Genomic DNA, 21,594 nt, shown 5'->3' on the forward strand with positions numbered 1-21,594 from the left:
GGCAGCTAGTTGCACATAATGTTAGAAACAATCTATTAATATGCAAACTTAATATCAACAATTACAATTATTTAAACGAAAACAGAGACCACGCCTGCGTTGGAAACTTTATGCAAATTAACTATTGTACGTGAGTTAGGCAAACTAGCAGTATAGTGCCGTTTTATTTAGGCTATTTGTTAGCTCCATTAAAGCACTGTACAGAAATCTATATAAAAATATTGATAGTTAGGTACTATTTAAAGTTGAACAAAGTTACCATTCTGCGTTCGTTTTTCTTTTCATTTTGTATTCTTAAATCAAATTAGCACTTTTTTTTTCTTTAATATTAGTTTCAATTAATTTCCATCATCCATATACAGACGCCTTTTTTATAGATAAACAAAAAAGGAAAAAATGTATCGAAAACTAATATTACTTGTCATTTTTGAGTATTGGTAATTTACAAAATACAGATATTTTAAAAACACTATTGTGAAACATATCTTAAATCACTTATGTAACCATTCTTAGTTAAAATATCAACAAGTCAATCAGAATTTACCTAAAACTTTCTACAGAACATATTCGTTACAACAAACACAAATTAAACATAGTCTATGCCCTGCAGGCTTAAGTACAGACAACAGAAGACACAATCTATCAAAAACATATAGAAATTCAGCTGCCACAACATTCAAATAAAGACCAATCTCGGCTAAGTTCTATATGTTGTTCTTTGTACAATGCGTTCGAAATTCAAACTCCGATTAGTGTAATCAAAAAGTAACTTTGATCTGATGAGGATTGAGCTTATTTTCCCGCTAAGTGTTTCGATTAGCAAAATTAATGTAATATCGATTCTATATTGAAGACAATAAAGTTTATTTGAATTGGTTTAAAGTTCTACAAATCCGAGCGTTGACCAAAAAATCTATTTTTGACGTAAGTAAAGCAGTTTGAGCGATCTCTTAAATTTTTTTTATTGGTATAATTAAATACTGTTATGTTCTAGTGCGGTGTTTCTAATCATGTTTGTTGGTTTTTTTCGTCGGAAGTGTTATAATATTTGACTCATATTTGTGTATTTTCATAGATCTTTATCTAACGGTGTGATGGAAATATTGATACTTATAAGATAATTTTGCTCATTAGACCAAGCGCACTTACAATTACAATTTACCATCGATTTATTAAAACAATCATATTTACCCGACTACGGCGAAAAGGAAGGTTATGATTAATTCTTGAATTTTTTTGAAGTAATGTTAGCGATGGCAACAGCTGGCGAGAAACATAATGGGAGTTTTGCCCAGCAGTGGGACCTGATAATAAAATTACTTTACCTATGTAGTATGTGTTTATATACAAACAGATACAAAGAGACAGACAGTAAATAGAAATGTACAAGTTGTTGCTGCTGGAGTACTATATAATCTGTGGTGTTGCTTATTTCAAATGAAATGTCTTCCAGCAGGTCTATGATAGATGTTATTTATGTTTGATGTTCCAAAATTGAAAATGTAAATTGTCAACGAATCGTTGACATTTCCTAAACCTTTATGTAAATACTTTGAACGATACAAGTGTGTAAATTTTACCAGCTTTCGTGTCTGAGTGTTTGCCACTTTGGAATTTAACATCGGAAACAAATATACCGAGAGATTTCTTTAAAACAACATCGTTGAGGGTACTTTTACATTCTGATTTTGTGTTGACATTTTCAGCTTTACCATTTTAGGTTAGGATTAAGCTCCTTTCCTTAAGCATCTATTTGGATTCAATTGTTTACTGTCTGCCACTTTATCTTCGAAGAAAATAATACAAAAAATAAAGGTACTTAGTACTTAGATATATTTTTTATTAACTCAGAAAAAAATGTATAGTACATATATTTTTTTCTGAGTTAAAAAAATATATATTAACAATTGTCATTAAATCTACAAATTATTTTACCATTGGACTTACTATTGGCTTTTATTTCTATAACAAAACTATTTAGCCATCTAAAAGATAAAAATGAAATCAACATAAATATTTTGATCTTTATTTCTCACATGATAAAATTCAAAATTAAACTAAAGATTGATGTTGAAATATACTGGCCGGTTACTCGTTAGGTTACTGATCAAAATCAAACGTCACGTATGTAGAAGAATTCGAAATTCAAAAACTATAATGATTGATTGTCAACCAATGACAATCGGGTACCTATTCAAATTATTTCGAATTTGAATGTGGAACGGGTTCTTTTTCCTGCTACGGCGTGTGTTGCCAGTAACATTTCCACAGGCTAAACAATAAGCAATTATTGTCGTATGATTTTTTATGCGATTTATTGTTTCGAGATGAGTAATACTTTTTGATTGGTGTTATTTATAAGGAGTTAGTGCGAAGTATTTTCTTGATAGTGCGCTAATAAGATTTTTTTTAATGGAATGAAGATTTTTATTCGATTTAAAATAAAAAGAAAGATAAAAAGTATCTTAAAATTGATTATAAAAGTCGGCTTCTTCAGGCATGTTGGTTAAAACGCCATATGTTTATCTTATAATTATGGAGACGTGCGTGTGTGCGTGCAGGGTGTATGTGGGAGTCTAAGTACGTAATTAAATTATGGAAATAGTAATATTCGTTTTGAAGTGTTTTCTCTATAAAACAGTCGAGTGGCTGGGAACACTCTTAGGTCGACGACCCTGTGGTTTTTTCCCTTCTGTTATAATAACAGCTCTGTTTACCGAGATGCGTCTGTTATTGGTTCCTTTTTGGGCGATTCTCGAAATTTCGACTTTATGAACCGCGGTTTTGACTAACAATTTAATAGATCAGACGGCTCTGGGAATGATAATGGATATTTTTTGTTCTCGTATACATTAAATAAGGCCTTATAATTGTTAAGATTAATCGATTGTCTGCATGTTAACAATTTTTATTTTTTAAGAATCAACTTACGAGATTTTTTTTAGAATGTAAAGTTATTAAGTAATAATTTTTAATATTTCATATTATAATTTCAATGGTAACTCCACAGATTAAAAAGAGAAAATATCAAAAATGTTACTAGAGCAATGACATTTCCGCCATCTCACTAAAGCAGTCAAAGTTTAGATAAAAAAGACAAATCGCTTATTACAAAGAGGTTCGAACCGTTGCGATCTGACTCGAACAGTTAGTGAGTACATTAATCTTGTCTGATCCGAAACTGTCCATTTGTTTGAAAAATGTGAACGTCGAAACTGGAGCTGGCCCGATGACGTCACAAATGCCTCTAGTTACAAATTAACCTAAGAATTAGTTGATATTTGCGTGGCAAATTTATATTTGTATGGATAAAATTATATTTGTATGGGATAGGGCACCAAATTTGTATTTTCTTACCTTAACCGAGATATATTAATTACATAAATTTAGAAACATCACAGTACAATGCCTAGTTCCAAGTCAACGGATCAACCCACAGTAATTGAAAACAATAATTGAAATTGAATTTGAATTAAGAATACAAAATCAGAATATAATGCGTTCCATATTTGAAATTCGCGTGGCAGCGAACCTACGCGCTATTCTTTTTTTAAAGTTGAAATTTGAATTTGGAATCGTGTGTGCTCTATTGTGTAGCAAATGGAATTCTTTGTAATATACGTTGCGTATATTTGTTACCTGTGGACAAGGCCATTTTTAGATGATCGCAATTGCCCATGCGTTTGTATGCGCGGGAGGCTCTATATAGGTTAGTCTTATTTTTGAAACGGACCTGACGCAAATGATAGTTTTGCAAAAATTGAATAGAGATCTTTAGCAGATAAAATGTGTTCGCCATGCAGAAATTACGTAAATACATCAATATCAGTTACCCAATGCTGACCTAGAAATCATTTGTGACTGTGGCAAACAACTAATAAAATGTCCAATTAAAAGCTTTCGTTTTGAAGGTGTCGACAAGTCTATATAATTTATGTTGGTATTTGTGCAAAATTGATATTTTAATAGGTAGATATCGCAAATTAATGTACGAAATTATAATAAAAAATGGACAACGTAGGTACTTCTCTCAAAATTCAACTAGTATACCCAACAATTTTCTTCATTATTCTAACAATAAAACCGAATGTCACGACCAACTGTTCTTAATTTTTTAAAGTTCACTCTCAATACAAAGCCGCCTACAACCTATACAAAGTCATTTCCTAGAAACCTCGGAGCTAACAATAGAACTTTCATTATAATTTTCTGTTTACGCACACACATCCTAAACTATAACATAACTCAAAAAGTATGTCTTCCTATGGATGTGTGCGTATGTGTGTGCAATCGGTCAAACGTGACGTGTGTTCCAATCTCGATCACTTACACCGGAAATTTATGAATTTAAATGAGAAAGTGTTAGGAATTTAATGACAGACTTCGAAGTAAACCGAGCCATGTCTTCCTGGTGCTCTATTACATAAATATTGAATAGTTTTATTGTCTATGGTGACTGTCGCCACAATCGCTTTTGTTTCCTGTGTTTAAATTGTATCGCTTATATCCAAAAAGTTAAACCTGTACTTATTTTATTATAAAATAAGAAAAATTCAATACCTTATTGACTTCAAAAAATTACTTAAACTAAGTCTACCGACGACTGGTGAAAGATGAGAAGCGGCGCGACAAACTTCACCGCAGCCTTTTCTCTAAAGACGTTAATTAACAAATGTGGGTCTTATATACATTATATCGTTTCAACATAACTGGTTGACAGGAAGAGATCCTTTCATGGGATAAATCCAACATTGTAATAATTACCACTTTATTTGTATTTGTGCTTTGTTTTTACACTATCTCCATCCATCCAAATCACTATTTCATTTCGGAAAACTAAAAAAAAATCGCCAGTGACATAAATTTTTCCAACAAATTTCATTAGTTTCGGTTTTGCAATGCGATGCCAACGTTCATACCTAATTAGGCTACATATGACAGTTACAAGGCGTGGCCTCTTATAATATAAGTACTGTGACATACGGACGCACAGCTAGACGGTAATTCTCCTTTGTATGCTAATACAGAATTATCTAGCAGTCGAAATTGTAATCTCGAAACTTGCTTGGAATTTCTTCATCTGTTGTTTGTTAGTTGCTGCTCTTTGAAGTGCTTTTGTCAGTTCAAAATATACATTTTTTACAATACAGGCTGTCATGGCTGCAGCTTAACTGATCTTTGCCTGTAAAAGTAATAAGCTGTCTATGGTTTGGAAATTGCAATTATGAAATGAGAAATTCGAAAATTCAAATTTAAAATTGCGCAAGGTTTGAAACAATGAATGGAATAATGACAATGATCAGTAATAAGTAGATTAGGCATCGACGTTTGGTGGTGAAATTTTGGAAACCGGTGTGATCGGAGTTTTGTGCAATAATCCGATCCTATCTGACAGACGCGTGCGCAACGTATTATTAATATTGTTATTAATATGAGTTATTGTTGTTTTTCGATAAGTAAATTAAAGAATCGTCAAAAGTATCAGTATAATATTTGATATATGTATACGTAATACAGCTTATAGATTCAACTACCCATACCCAATACCCAATGTCATTCAATGACGTTTCGTTTGTTTATGATCGACACAATCTCCGTCCAAGATATTCATCTTTCCTGTTTTAAAAGGTCCTCAAAATCCGTCTTCCACTTATTCCACGGATTCCGTGAATTGTTTAAACAATGATATCTGATTATTTCGATTGGCATTCAGAATAAACATTTAAGTTACCGACGAAAGACGATTCGTTATTATAAACAATGACGTGATAAGTTAAGCTCGTTGCTAATTGAACTATGCTTAATATATTTTAAGATATGAATATGATATTTGAAGCAGTAAAAATATTAAGTGAACTTTTTGTTGAAGGGGAAATTTTTAACATCATAAGCTATTCATATAGCATAGTTCGGTAGGCAAACGAGCGTGCGAGGTTCCTGATGGTAAGCAAGTACCGAACCGAATAAAGTCCAGCTAATAAGTAAATGACGATTAATATCAAAATATATTACAAAAATGAAAGAACTGGAAAAGTTTAATAACTGGAACTATTACTCTGGGGTAAGTCGCGACCATATTATGTAATTTAATTATACATAAAAATATATTATATAAAGTATAATTATTGTATACTTAATAAGGACCTCATTCGTAAACGTTCCTTGTTCTACGAATGAGCTTGCTAGACATTGTCGAGATTATTCTAATCGAATGCAAAATTAAGTTATAGAATAATGATGAAATAACACCAATAATGAATTCCATACACACGTTGTATTAGTCAAATGCATGATAAAGTCGACCGTAGTCCGTCTCACCGGCCTCTGATGGCGGGAAAATGATGACCGTTTGAAGAAAAATTTGCAATTTAATAATAAATTTACGATTTAAGTAGGTATTTATGTTGATCATTTAACGTTTTGAACGTAGAACAAGACATACCTATTAATTAAAGACGAATAAAGAAAGACCTTATGTCTGAAAAAAAAACAGTGTATTTTTTGTATTTCAGCCCTTTCAGTTGATATGTTCCAAGACTGAAATGAATACCGCATCTCATCAAAAATTTTCATCGCTTCAAGTTAACCAATTACATAAAAGTTTATGAAACACACTGCACACAAATCCGAATCGCGAACTCTGAACCTTATGGCCAAGAATTTAAAAAACAAAGACCATTTTTTCAGCCGCCAGTGCCGACACATATCCTTGTCAACGCACCCGTTCCAATTTCAAATGTTTCCATTTAAATTCAAATCTTAACAGTGCAGAATTAATTTTACGCTTCTTTGAAACTCTATTGCGTTGAAATAAAGGGTAATTTGGCTCATTTTGATGGCATAATATGAGTGGTCTGTTGTGTTTTGATATGGGAATGCTTCTCAGAAGAGTCTTAAGGTCCTCTAAGCGTTATAATAACATTTTTGCGTTGTTTATATGAGGGTGTCGCATTACTTATGATTATGATTACTGAGGCGATTCGCGAATTTATGCGTAGGATTTGCTATCAACAATAACGTGGTAGGTCTAGACTTTTCACGGTGGTCCAATTAAACATTGAATCAATTGACAATGCATTCTTATTTCTCGATAGATTGAAAACTGTGCGTTAAGGGGAGTCAGCTTGACAATATTGATGAGTTTACTAATTGTTATTCTATTAAAACTCTATTTATGTTATTCTATTAAAGTCAATTAAAACTGAGGAATGAATTAGCGAAGTACTATATAAATTTCGATAGTTTTTATGTGAATTCTAATAAATAAATTATTAATTCAGATGGAGTAGGTAATACAAAGTTTGCATTTCCATTTAAAAATATGACTCACAATATATGATTCACGTCAATGCTGTGTTAAATTTATATCTCAATTGTTTTTGAACAAAGTTCCTATTTGACTTGCGCCTAATAAAATATTTTCGTGGAGATTTTTTAATAAAATACACTTGCTAAGATTTTAAATATTTGCTTTTAAAGTTTTGTGATTTGCCGTTATTGTTTCCTTACAACTTACTTAAAGAAAGTGGTTATTATGTGTACTTAATCAAACAAAACATGTGGGCGCTCCCAGACGCCAACTCTGCATATTTATGTACGCGCGTCTAGAAATGCAAACCCATGTCTCGCAGTTAACACACTCGGCGAATTCTTTTGCAGATTCCATAGACATTATCAACTCTGATTAAGTTTCATAAGTATTGCAATCATCATTATAAGCAAACGACTAAATGCAATTTGAATAGAGAAGCTACAAATCATATTCCAAATATTAATTTAAACAACCATAATCAAGCAAAAACTAAAATTCCATCCAAAATGAATTAAAACCTCAAAAAAGTAAGATTTACCGTCAGTAGTCATCCATAAAAAAGAAATTAAAAATTCAAATAAAAGATCGAATTCTTTAAGATAATGCTTATTCATTCCACATTTAAAATCAAATTTTCAAATAAAGAACTCCAAGCGCCCGATCGGGCGCATAAGTATGAGGGAGATAAATATACATGTTAAACTTGTAAATCGGACAAAGATAGATAGCTTATTATGATTGACAGCTGAGAACGGTTAGCCTTGAAATATTTGAAACATTATATTATTATAAAGTACACTATCTTCGTTCAACACAAGAGTGATATGGACATTAATAATTTTGATTACGGATTTTTGTTATAGGTAATCCTACCCTTCAAAGTGAAACTTTTATTTAGATCGTACGTATTTACTTAGTTTAGAGAAAAAAGTATTTGATTTGAATTGATACTTTAATTAGAAATCATTTCTAGTTCAACCAATTAATTATAATTAGTTATGTATTCTTTTTTCATTTTTTATGACTAAGTTTAAATTATAAAAAAATCCTTATCTTTACTCTCATCGTAAAATAATATTTAGTTGTCCGTCTAACTCGTGTGTTAGCCCCTCATTACTTGTATGTATAATGACGGGCCGTCGTCGACGCTAGATGTACGTTTTTAGAAACATCCAGTTTCTCCGGAACACGTTTTAAAATCATAATTCGAACGTTCGAATTTGGAACATCAACTTTTTTTACTTTTATACAAATGTCGAGTTTTTTTTTCTTAATCTAGCTGCCAGTGCTATTACTGAGAGGTTAACAAAATAGATTTAACTACTGGTTTTCAAATCTGCCGTTTTTCGAATGTCAGTTGTGTTAAGATTGATACTCACCATTTTGAACAGTTAGTCAATTAGATGTAGATGGGAAACTATGTACTTAATTACTGGTATTGCATTTTGATTTTTAATTGCCTGACATTAAGATATTTTTATTAACTATAGTCTATATATACACTTGACTGAATTGGTTTATTAAGTTTGATTTAAAATAATACAAATATGTTTTACAGATAACTTCAGTACCTACGAAATGATGATAATTCGTATAAATAACTACATTCCAAAAAGATTAAAATATTATAAATTAAAGTTACGTTACCAAAGCCAATTGCTTCCATATTTAACATTTGTTTCAATAAAAAAATGGTCACATAATGAAGATAAACTTTAATTAAATCCTATGCACCTTTATGAAGCCGTTACGTTTCGCTTCCGTGGCTACGTAGAGCTACGAAACTCGTAGAGGCTCGTAGCAAATATGCATTACAAATACATTTTGTTTTATAACTCTTTTTTATTTACGTATTTGTGTTGACAAATAATTATGTGTTACAGTCTGTCGAGAAAGAGACCAAAACGGATTCATTTATATTTTTCACTTTCTAGACAGACTTCTACTTTTGTGATTTAGTCCTGATTTCGTCACAATTCGATTTAATAACGTTTTCTATAGATATAAATTTCAGCCATCAAGTAAAAAAATTTTTTTTATTTATACCTAAAATTGTTTAAAACGCAAAATGTTTGCATTTAATAACATTGGTACTTATATAATTTTGGACCAAGGTGATTCATGCTTTGTTTGTTTATTAGAGCCGTGATAAAAAAGTGTTTTTAATTTATTTTTCAATGTTGCGTGACGGTCGCGAAGTTACCAATATTGGTACTAGGTCAAATTTTTATATGTATCGTTCTGATAGCTAGATGACCAATCAAAATTTTCGTTAAATAAATAAAATATATTCCTTTGATATTTTGACAATTACTTAAGAATTAATATTGATTGTTCTTTAAGATTACATACCTGGTTCAATTATACATTAGGAATTACATTTAATTTTAAGTAAGTGTTTCTTCTAAAACATTACATAGTCTATGGCAAACAGATTCAAAGAATAGCTATCGTTCGAAATTTAAATATTCGAATCTACGCTAATCGTTTTTATTGGTGACTTTACGGCCTATAATGATTACTTTCGGTAAACGAGCGTATTGAATTTAAATCTTCGGTTCGAAATGTTTGGAGAGTTCTTTACTTATAAAAAAAATATTGTTTTTATTATTGAATACTTCAGACTTTTTTAACATTTTCTTATATTAAGTAACCTAAATATGTAAATTTCGTTAAATGAAACTCATGATGTTAAATGTTTCGTTAAATGAAACTCTTTGATGTTATTGCTCATGTTACTGAGAGCAAATAAGTTAAAAATGTTATATTAAATTTTTATACATAATAATTTATATTAAAAGGAATCTTTAAACATTTAAAATTCCGACTCTTTTTAATGGTTTGGGCATGGTATCGACCGATATACAAATAAAAATTGTAAATCGGTCGATACCCAAAAAAATTGTTGATTGTCGTCTCCACGGCTTCTGTTCAGAACATAATTTAATTAGATCGAGTAGGGACGTGGGTGTATTGAGTCTTATCCGTTTTCCATATAATGTAGATATTTATTTCAGAACGGCAACTTTTCTATGACAAATTATGCTAGCCTGCGGCCATTTTGTGTTATGTTGTAATATAATCTAATAATAAGCTTACATATTTCAACACGTGTAGGACGGTTTAAGGAATTATAGTGTATTTTCTAGCTATATAATTTTGTATAATTTTTCATCATAGTACATTTTAGAAGTATTTTTGCTCGTATACAATTATAAACATGTATAGAGTTGAATTTCAAATTGAAGTTCATGATTCAAGCACATTTTAAGGTGCATTACTTTGGACCTTTATGCGGTGGCAATAGAGACCATTTTTCAATGAATTTGGGTATATCGATGTGGTGTCGACTGTACAGTCCATATCATGTAAAATAACTAAAGTTATGTTATTATGAAATATTTTTCCATTTTTGTTTCTAAATAATATTATTTTTTCCAGCTATTGAAGTCCCACTGCTGGGCAAAAAGCCTCCCTTAATTTATTCCACCCTCTCTTTGGTCTTTTCCATAATTTTTTTTTTGTTAGGCTGACCACGAGTTTTGTTTATTTTTGGAAAAATATGCAATTTACTAATAATGCTTTTATATAAGATCGAACAATATAGTAACGCATTACTATTTATGAAAACCACATAACAAACAACACGCAATAAGAATTGATGACTAAATAATTCTAAAATGGACGACAGCCGCCATGTAAAGTAATACAAGGCTAAATTAATAACATTAAACACATATTTGATTACCAATTGATTGCCATTATATATCAGACCATAATACAGATTAGAATACAGATCCCTTATCCTTTACACGTACAAATTGAATCAGTGATCGGCCATATTGTTCTGATACCATTTTAGAGAACAATATCCAATATAAAACAATCAAAATTACGCGCGCCATTTTATTCGTATTTAACAAGATCCAAGATGGCTGCCGTAGCGAACAGATCTGTATTTTTTTCTGTTTTTTCTCACTGAAATAGAAAATCTTTACAAGGTAAATAACGTTCTTCGTTTTTCTGTATTATTTTCCGATTCGATAGCGCTTGTGGAACTTCCAGAAAACTCTCAAAGAGTACAACACTATTTTTGAATTTGACGATCGATTCGACGATGTGTCAAATCGTCGAATAATGGTACCTAATACAGAATGGACCTTATGTCTAGATGCTCACATCCGGTGGCTCTGATATTCAGAAAACCATTCTTGATGGTAAAATTTACTTCAGTTTTAGAACGACAATAGTGGGAAATATAGTACTAAATAATATACTAACTTATGTGAAACACAAATAATTCAAGAATCTACTATTGTAAAATAAGTGACAATCACAATTTCAATAACAGTTTTGACGTAACTTTTATACCGGGTCACTTATTAACTTTATTAGACAATCACTTTTAATATACCTTTTTAGGCTCAAAAAAACCTTTGTCTTAGCCAAAACAAAGCCTAAACTATTACAAAATGTTAATCTCAAATTAAATCGGACCGTAATTATTGCTTGAAACCGACCTTTAACACTTTTTCAAAGAATTCGATTAGTGTTATAATTTTTAAACAATGAGTATCGATTTTTAATCGACTGACAATAAGTTGTTCTCATTGAGCGGAATTCTTTATTCGTTTCAAGGTCTTAATTGTCAATGTATTGAATTTGTTAATCTATTCTATTAATTATAAAATTCCTGGACTGGCTATCGATTCTCCTCTGAAATGACAGTTCTATAATCCAATACAGGGTTATTTATTACATATATGCTAATACGTTAAAGAGGTGCTCTATATGAAATGTTAGTAACTCGTAAGCCCTGGGAAGGCTAGTCTGTAGTCTACTACTGTATGCCTTATCTAATTTTAAATACTTTCATCTAATATTTTTTCTCAATCTGTTTCAAAGAATTAAAAATCAAAGTCAAACCAGTCACCATCGTATTGAAGAATTCATGCGTCAGGCGAGCCTAAACCATCACTAGAAAAGACATCGACTGTTGATTTGTGATGTGACACATGGACACTATCGATATGTCTATCAAAACGCATGTTTCAAATCGTTTCGCGTGACCCGCCAGCCAGTAGCAGTGTAGTAGCATTAGTGATTTATTATATTAACATTCGAATATTTCAAATTAAGAATTGAAAAATTTCGATTGATTTCGGTAAATTCTCCTTTTATTTTTATTTTTTGTTTAGTTAGTTGACAGTATCATTTATCAGTGAAATATGAGTAGGTACAGTAATCGATTAATCATGTAGTTAGTGGTTCCAAGACTATATAGGAATTAATTTTATCTCAGATACATTTTTACCGCAAATTGTTGTTTTTAAGTAGCTTGCCCAATCTTATTTTTATTTCTATTAGACTATTATGTAATAGACCTGTCAAAAGAAGAGATTAATTATATAACAATATGTAAAGATACGCAAATTATTCTCAGTTGATATGCTAAAAATAAACGAACACCCACAACATAATGACTTAAACAGACTTCGAATCAGTTTTTCATACAATTTACTTCATCACGGATACATGTACTCTTATTTCTTGTAAGATAACTAATGTCAAAAGCTGCCATATGGTGACATCAAAACGTGGCATTATCTTTGCATGTAAAAAAATAGCATAAAAACAGAAATCCGCAATGACTAATTCTTAGAAGTTCACGCCCAAAATATAATTCAAAGACGGAACTAATCAGAAACTCTGTATGTTATTTTATGAATAATTAATAGAAGTACATTTAATATTATATAGATTTGAAAATGTACAAATGAAATGAAAATCTAAATTATAAAACAAATGTTATATATAGCTGGCCATTGCTCAACTATAGACACAATGTATTCCAAATTCAAACATAAGACGTTCTGTTTCTCGCTAAAGAGTTCGATAGTCATTGTAACCGCGAGCGAAGGCCGCGCTAGCGTATTAGTTTTTAATAAGTAATTGTACACCAAACCAAGTTACCAATTTCGACATGAATACACGTTATTTTTTTCTCTCGCCTCGCTCCGAGCAATCTCGTTTTCTCGAAAATAGATCTAATATGTTGAATATAATTAATTTTATACCGACTAGTTTGATCGATGCGTGTTACTTTACGTTCCTATTTTAAAGTATCATTATTTTTAAATTACAGTGTATTACGTCAATTCGTCTAGAAAACGGAACGTTATTTTTTTGTTTTAAATTATTTACACGAAATTAGCATGTTTGATGATTTTTTACGGTCTTAGCGGTCGTGTTGGGATTTAAATATTTACTACCTACTAATGATATCTGATAATCATATTATTTGGGTACCAGCTATTTAATGGATTGTTTTATTTGTTACAGATGATGTTCAACCGACTGGCTGATTTCGAAGACTGACTAAATTTAAGCCAACAAGGAAATGGTCGATTCATGAAGCTTCCCCGGTAACTACTGCTCAATTATTATCAATACTAATTTTTTTACAAACAATGAAGAGAAAATTTAAATTCAAAACATTCCACAGCATTCAGCTAATCTTGTCAACAAACGACTATTGTTTCTTCTTGATACATTGTTTCGATTTAAATCAAAAGAAACTGAATCACTGTTTTGATTCGGCACTAAAATGTATTGAATCGAATTTGATTGTTTATACAAAAGTTACTTACACAAACTCGCGGCGTGGAGAGGCGGTGCCATTAACCCCGACCTTCTAATTACGTTAAAATGACAATTTTATATCAATTTTTTGTGTTTTCCAAAAAATATATCTCAGTTTAGCTCGATAGTTTATAAAATGTTTACATATAATACTAACACATATATGGTATTTCAAATTAAATTCTACCTACTTGTGTATCAAATTTTGTCAAAATCCGTCCATCAGATTTTCATTCCAATAAACTTTCATATTTACAATAGAATATATTTAAAATTTCCTGTCAAATATGGCGTTGCTAACTCAAAGAATTGTTGCAGGACGGACTCGTTACAAGTCCTCTCGGGAGTCCCCGCCCTGCAATGACTACTGCGATGGCAGCTCATCAAGAATCTATCCACGAGAGACTACCACCAGCCCCTGAAGAGCCCCTGTACCTCCACCATGGCCCCGCCTCCTGGCCCGAACCCGCCGACGCTCAGGAAGACTCCGACATGTCCCCATACTACAACATGCCAAAGAGGAACAAGAGAAAAAACTTCAAACCACGATGTGCTCCCAACGCCACAACCTTCTCTGATGAATCCAACGGAGCCAACTGTGATGAAGCTAGTCCTATCAACGGTAATGAAAGAACTACTGCATACCAAGATGAAGACAAGGACGGATTCGCCAAAATCGGAGTCAAAAACTTCAGTCTACTAAAAGGAGGCGCAGTCGACCTCAGTAGAAGACTAAGTATCGATTCCAATGAAAACATAGACTATCAAAATAGATCGGAAGAGGAGAAGAAAGTGGACTCGTTCCAGCGTTCCTATATTCATAGTCTACAAATGAACCAGGAAACTGAAAGAGACCGCGCCGTGTTAAACTTTAGTAATTTACAAAATAAAACTTTTTGTGCCAAAAATCCTTTTGCTATATCTCAATTAATTAAAACCAATTCGCCTCCGAGAAGAAGGGGGTCGGATTCTGATGATGATAAAGGTCAGGACATAAATGCAAATGAACGGTTAGAAGGCCCAGAGCCGATGGAAACCAATGAGGTGCAGCAGAATGGAGACGCTCCTAATGCAACAAATAGGATCTTAAGAGAATATGCAATGAATACAATGAAGGAACTCTTGGGCATTTACGGCTTATCATCCAATGAAGTGGCTGACGCTATTAATGGTCAAATTAGAGCTCTGGAAGCCCTTCAAGGTCTGTTCTTTTCTGGTTTCTTACTTTAAATATTAGCTGATTTGATTTTGCGTTGCTGATAACAACAATAAATAAATACCAGGAATGCGGGCAGAAGTGAAAACTTGAATTAACGTTGTGCATTTTTGACGTCTTACGGATTTTCCATCAGGTCACGTGTCCTGACGTGAGTTTACAAATTTTTTACCCATCACAAAAAGTGCACAACGCCGCTAAAGAAGTTTCACCTCAATAATCATTATTTGTAATTACAGCATCAATCCTATGATGCTGTAATTACAAATAATGATTATTGATCAATCCATGAAACCTACCGACTTTTCCTCAGGTAAACCGTTCACCCAAGTGCCTCTGAGCCTGACGAGGCGGCTGGAGTCAAGCATGGACGAGGAGAATGATAAGAGTCGAAGAAGATCGTCATCAGCTACTGAAGACGAGGGATCGACGAACATCACCCCACCAAAAACACCTGATAATGACATTGAAGCACAAAGGTAATTTTTGTAGGAGTAAAATGACAGAGATTATTCGCTATCCACCACGTGAGGCATAGGAATGGTGCCTACGTTGCATAGGAATGGCTTAGGCGCTATACCTGACGCATACGTTCTCTAGATTGTCAGTTTGTTTTATTTTATTTACACTTAGATTGTTTTAATATACACACTATACCTACGCAAGTTATCATAATTTCAAATTAATCATGTCACACACATATTTTATATTCTTCGTTTCTTATTCATTTTCTCTTCTTTCTCTGCTTGTCTCTTACTGTTTCTCATTTAGGATCGGCGGATTCCACAACCATTATATTTCCATTCTTCCATTTCTTATAATTTCATAAACTTCATCTCGTTTCCAGCCTACGGGCTGGAAACGAGATTCTTCATTTCTTTTTTTTTGTTCTTCTCCATTTCTCTTGACACCGATAATAATTGCACCTTCCTTTCATCAGGCAAAGAGCTCTTCAGATCCTGAACCAGCAATCAATGCGGCTGTTCGGCAGGTCTCAGGAGCAAGAAGACGGCAGCGGGTCTGAAGATGGAGAGCAGACTCTGGACCTCAGCGTGTCGAGGGACACAGACGGACAGGTAGACTTTGTCATCATAGCATTCTTTAAGGCTCTGTACATGGTAAAATATATATTAACCAGTTAGATCTAGCGGTCCACATGATGGATGGGTAAATCTGCCATATACTTCGTGATGGGAAGTGGTGTCCGCAATCTAAGTCAAAGTTCAGAAAATTCAGATCTTAGTCAAGCACAGGCACTTTTTCCGGACTATGGACCGCGCATTGCCGACTTTGTGGATACAGAAGATCCTAAAGTACTAGGTACTACTGCTAGGTCTTTTGCCTACCTTATTTTTTCATCTCTGAGTCCGTTAACCAAAGATTGTTTATGGGCAGGAACAGTCGACCACATCCAGCGCAGGTAACAGCGTGTCAGAGTTCGACCAGCAAGGCTTCATGAGGAAGAACCTGGAAGACCTGGCCAACTTGCAGATGCAGGTAAAACTGTCTTTGGCAAACCAACCCTTGTTAACTCTATAAATGATGAAAAACACTACGCTTAAATATTTTTGTGAAACGTTTATTAATAACAAAAAATGTATAACAGAAATGTATTTTTGCCGAAGTAGCTCACGTCACGCGGTATCTCGACCATTTCATTTAAGTCTAAAAATCCGACGACCTTATATAAAACTCATTCATAAGCCAAATGAATTTACGTTAAATAGTAACGTGTGTTTTCAGGGCTTCTTCCAAAAACAGTCGCCTATGGATGGGGACGATTCACAAGAAAGGAAATTACAAGCAAGTGGTAAGTGTTGCCATTTATAGTATTGTAGGCAAGTTGCTTGATGGTAAAATTCCTTTTTTGAATATGTGAAAATATGTTTATTGGGTGATTTAAAAAATATATATTAGTAGATTCGATTTTCAAAGAACTTTTCGATCCTTGCTTATTCTATTCCTCTTATTCATAAAAAAAGTTAAATCCTATTTTTGTACCTACGTGTTTTATTACGAGGGTCAAAGTTTTGAAACAAAATGTAAAAGAATGAATGATATTGTGTTGTCTATTGTATACTGCAATGATGTTTGTCAATTACCTACGTCTTGAAAATCTGAAAACATAAAAACATTGTGACATTTAAAATTAATTTAATTATAGGTTACTATTACAAAAACTACATCAAAACTAAATTACATAGGTACAAAATGAAAATAGTTTATTTTCGATAATTAAATTAACGAAGATTAGCGACAGCAGACAGACAGAAATGTGCAAACTGGCGTTAGTAGGACGTGTTTGCACGTCTGTTTAGATGTTTCTCCGTAACTGTCTAATTGGTCTCACTTAGCTGAATGTCATATATGTAAACGGAATATCAAAATAAAAAATATAACGTCAAATTGGATCATATAAAATATTATTTAAATCGGTTACATATTTGTTTTTTTTTTGTAAACTTTTGTCCTAATATATATATTTCCAACAACATCGTATCGGGAACGTTCTATCACATATTATTATTAAACCTTAATTAAACTAAATTCACAAACAGACACTTCAGATTGTTCACTTTGATATGTAAATACTTATCCCATTTTGGAATAAGCTCGGAATCGAACCGAAACCCTATCGAGAACGAGTAAATAGAATTTCACTTAATTACTATAATTAACATACTAGTTTTCTTTAACTTTCCAAAATGTTCCGTATACTTAATCTTGATTGTATTGAACTGTACGTGTCTTAGTCAATAAAGTTTTTTTTTTTAATTTTTACTCTGTGTCATGTCAAATTTCTCACTCCATTTATTCCAAAAGTTCAGTGTACTGGCAACCAAATATTTGTAACGAATAGATAACTCAGAAAAAACTATGTAAGCCACAGAATAAATTAGTGAACCGTCAGTTTTCACGGTAACGTGTAAAGAGACAATTGAATTTTGTTCGAAATTTTTACACTGTGGTTCGGTTTATTGTGGATTATTTAAATTCTGTTTGATTTTCGAATGCATCTTATTATTGGAACTGTTATAGTGTTTGCTTTAAAAGTTACCGGTCGGTAGCTCTTTTTACTGTGGTAATAAGCACGTACTTTTGAGTTTACCCGACTACTAACATATCGGTGCTAGATATTTTTAATTCTCAAATCTACAGCCAATATCTAGCGTCAGCCGTTAAGACCAACGGGCAAAACACTAGCTTTATGGCGGAGTATAACGAAAATATTCGAAAATGAATAAAGAAGTTAACTAAAATTCCACTTCCCATAGTTATAAACCGGAGTTTATCACAGCTCCCAGCGACCAATTGAGCGAATTTGCTCCATTGACCAGATTAGAGCGCCGAGGTTTCTAAATTACTGCTAGGGTCCCAGCGGGCCCCGCAGGGAGGGACATACCTTTGATACATAATGTTTAAAATATAGGTACCTATCCTATTCTGGGTCATAAATTTTCATAAGCAACTTAAAAATTGCTAAATCTGACATTTGACTATGATAAATTAAATCTTTTTTGTAAAATGTTCTAATCGAACGAAGATTACAAATACTTAAATTTAAATTAATAAAACGATATGATTTTAAAACCAGCCAGTTAATATATTACTAAACGCATTCACTGGCCACGTACAAAAAGGAAAAAATTGAAAAACAAATCAATTCAAATATGGAACGTCGGCGCGGCGGCTGATTGATACTTCATATCAGTTCCGCCAGCCTCCCGAGGGGCACAAATAGGCAAATGTCGTTTCCCATTTACTGTATAATAGTCTAGTTTGGTCGTCCGGTGCGGTGATTTGTCGTTATTGACGTGCGAGCTGGGTTACAACACTAGTAGGTGCGTTGCTAGGGTTGTCAAAAGACATGTTAGCACTATTTTAAAACACTAACTTCAAGACGGTGTAAACGTAATCAATGTAGTTTTTTTTTATTACGGTCGGTACGACAATCGAATAAGCGGTTCATGTGATGGTAAGTGGTCACCACTACCCAGGAGTCGTAGCTTCGTTTCTTGACGGTTATAATTTCGTGGTGATGGTGCCTCGAAACCTCGCATGTTCCTGGTTGTTGTCGGCTGTGGTTCGCGTTAATAAAGAACCGTTAGATTTTCAAGAGTCTGGTTTTATGACCAGCCGCCTGCCTGACGTCAACCCTCTTTGGGAACGCTATTGTGACCTATCATCTGTGAAGTCTCGTCCCTTACTCATCCGCGAAAGATTATGAAGTGGTCCTCTTACAGAAATAATAGAGTGCCCATTAAATTATAAAATAGGCAATACGCACCTATCGACGGACCTACCACGCAAAATATTATTAGTTCCAAACATGTTTTGCAATGGAATTATTAAAATTTTCATTCAAATAAATTTCATTCACCGAAATACCTTAGGTAAATGCTTTCCTATTATTAATGCTTAGGCACATCTGGCACTATCAACCATAATGATAAAATTTAGCCTATGAATACGCGTACAGACTGAAAAGACTTCAAATCCGTTATCTATGTCAATTGGGATCGTTTAAGCAAATTGTTAATCAATGCTATGTTGAATTTTAAATGAAATAATTTTGAATAGGTTTAGGATTTTCCCACATTCATATTGAAGAGGGAAAGTTACGTCCGACCAAGGTATTTTAGAGCCCCGCGTCAGCGGCAAACGCGGCAATGTAGCTCGACGCAGCGCGACCAATGTCAAATTTCTCGTCTCTCACCTCAAGCAAATTGCAATTGATTCCATGTTGACTGATGATGAGCAATATCTGAATTGATCACCGCCCGCGCTCTTTTAACACTGGATATAGATATCGATATCTATATCTATATCCAGGATATAGATATCTATATCTAACAGGAAGCCGGGGAAGCTATATAGCTTCCCCGGCTTCCTGTTACGCACTTCCGTTCCATTTTCTATAAATATTTTGTGAATATCTGTTCCATTCAATACCTGAAATTTATATACCTAATTAAAAAAAATTTTTTGGGAGTGACAGCCTGTTTCGTCAATTTTTGATAAAATATTATATTTTAAATAGATTTTCGAATCGAAGTTTAACGAATTTTCGATCAGAGGGCTAAGTGCGGGTTGACAGCGAACCAGTCACAGTGCGCCATTGTGACGCAACGACAACCACACTGCAATGTGATTGGTTCGCTGCGTCTCACTTCGAATCGATTCGATGGTGAGAAGTGAAATGCAAACCCGCACTAACCCGTCAGGTCACGTGTCCTGACGCGACTTTAATTTTTTTTATCCATCACAAGAAGTGCACAACGCCGCTAAAGAAGTTTTCACTTCAAAATTATGACAACGGAAGCAAATGGTAAGATGGAACACTAATTTTGAGAAATTCAAAACATGAGTTTATTAACATCTCATCTAATTACAACTTGTTAAACTATTAACATAATATTATACCGAATAATCTATAGACTGTCGAGAAAAAAATGTTTTTATTCATCATCTTAATATGGACATGGCTCTATTAAAATCAAATGACACGGTTTTAATTGGTAAATAAAATAACAGGCACTATCATTGGTCGTTAATTTAACTGTACATTTATGTCAAAAGTTAACACATTAACGAATCTATATAAGATTAGTTAGAGTTAAAATAAAGTCAGCTGATTTAGTTTGTGCATTTAAGTAGATATATATGTGTCAATAAATTAGTTTTTAACGTAAATATCACTTTTTGTGTAATCAATATGGATGTTGATTATAATGCTTACTTATATCACTTGTATATAAATGTCATTATTATAAACTGTAAATAATGTTTTATCTTCTATAAGTCATCTTTTCTTCTTCATAGTCGTATTCCTCATGACTGAGGGTCGTTACGTAGAATGAAACACACACAACAACTTTCTTGGCATTATTAATGGAGTGGTTTGCCATTGCCTTCTCCATTTCACACACAAGTTAATAATAATCAACCGGTGTGCAGGTTTCCTCACGATGTTATTCTTCACCGGAAGCAAGTGGTGGTCTATGAAAACACATATGACAACATACATGAGTCAGATTGGTATACAAACTCATGTGGCACGAGTAGGATTCGAACCTGGGGTCTTTCGATCCACAAGCGGGCGTCTTAACCATTACACCACCACCGCTTCGTTATTGTTCATATCATATTAGTCATTTAAAGACTCCCAAAATTATTTTTCTCAAATATCTCCTATGGACAGACATAGCCCACATACAGTTTTATTATACATATGTATAAATTTGGTTCCAAGCTGGTCTAAAAGTGAAAATAAAAACATACAATGTATCTCCTCTCCTGCCGCGCAGTTTGTAAAAGTCGATCAAGGGAAAGGGCTATAAACTGGAGATTCTTCTCATAAACGATGGACTAGCGACTTGTCATTATTTTTATCTCAATTCGGCCAATACGAGTATGCACGCCC

At 33.1% G+C, this 21,594-nt stretch overlaps 1 protein-coding gene across 5 annotated transcripts in view; it reads left to right on the plus strand.

Annotated features, from left to right (window-relative positions):
- The window catches only part of cas (castor), a 78,719-nt gene that overhangs the window by 31,341 nt on the left and 25,784 nt on the right, over positions 1-21,594 (plus strand). For 4 of the 5 annotated variants that reach the window (XM_053762954.2, XM_053762958.2, XM_053762956.2 and 1 more), the window contains 6 exons: positions 13,655-13,737; positions 14,273-15,155; positions 15,484-15,649; positions 16,111-16,246; positions 16,566-16,667; positions 16,914-16,980. In XM_053762954.2, coding sequence (XP_053618929.1) covers positions 14,315-15,155; positions 15,484-15,649; positions 16,111-16,246; positions 16,566-16,667; positions 16,914-16,980 — 1,312 coding nt within the window. In that variant the 5' untranslated portion in view covers positions 13,655-13,737; positions 14,273-14,314. The remainder of the gene's footprint in view (positions 1-13,654; positions 13,738-14,272; positions 15,156-15,483; positions 15,650-16,110; positions 16,247-16,565; positions 16,668-16,913; positions 16,981-21,594) is intronic. The other variant, XM_053762957.2, reaches the window with a different exon arrangement.

The sequence above is a fragment of the Plodia interpunctella genome, chromosome 23, assembly GCF_027563975.2.
Source record: "Plodia interpunctella isolate USDA-ARS_2022_Savannah chromosome 23, ilPloInte3.2, whole genome shotgun sequence".
Taxonomy (NCBI): Eukaryota; Metazoa; Arthropoda; class Insecta; order Lepidoptera; family Pyralidae; genus Plodia; species Plodia interpunctella.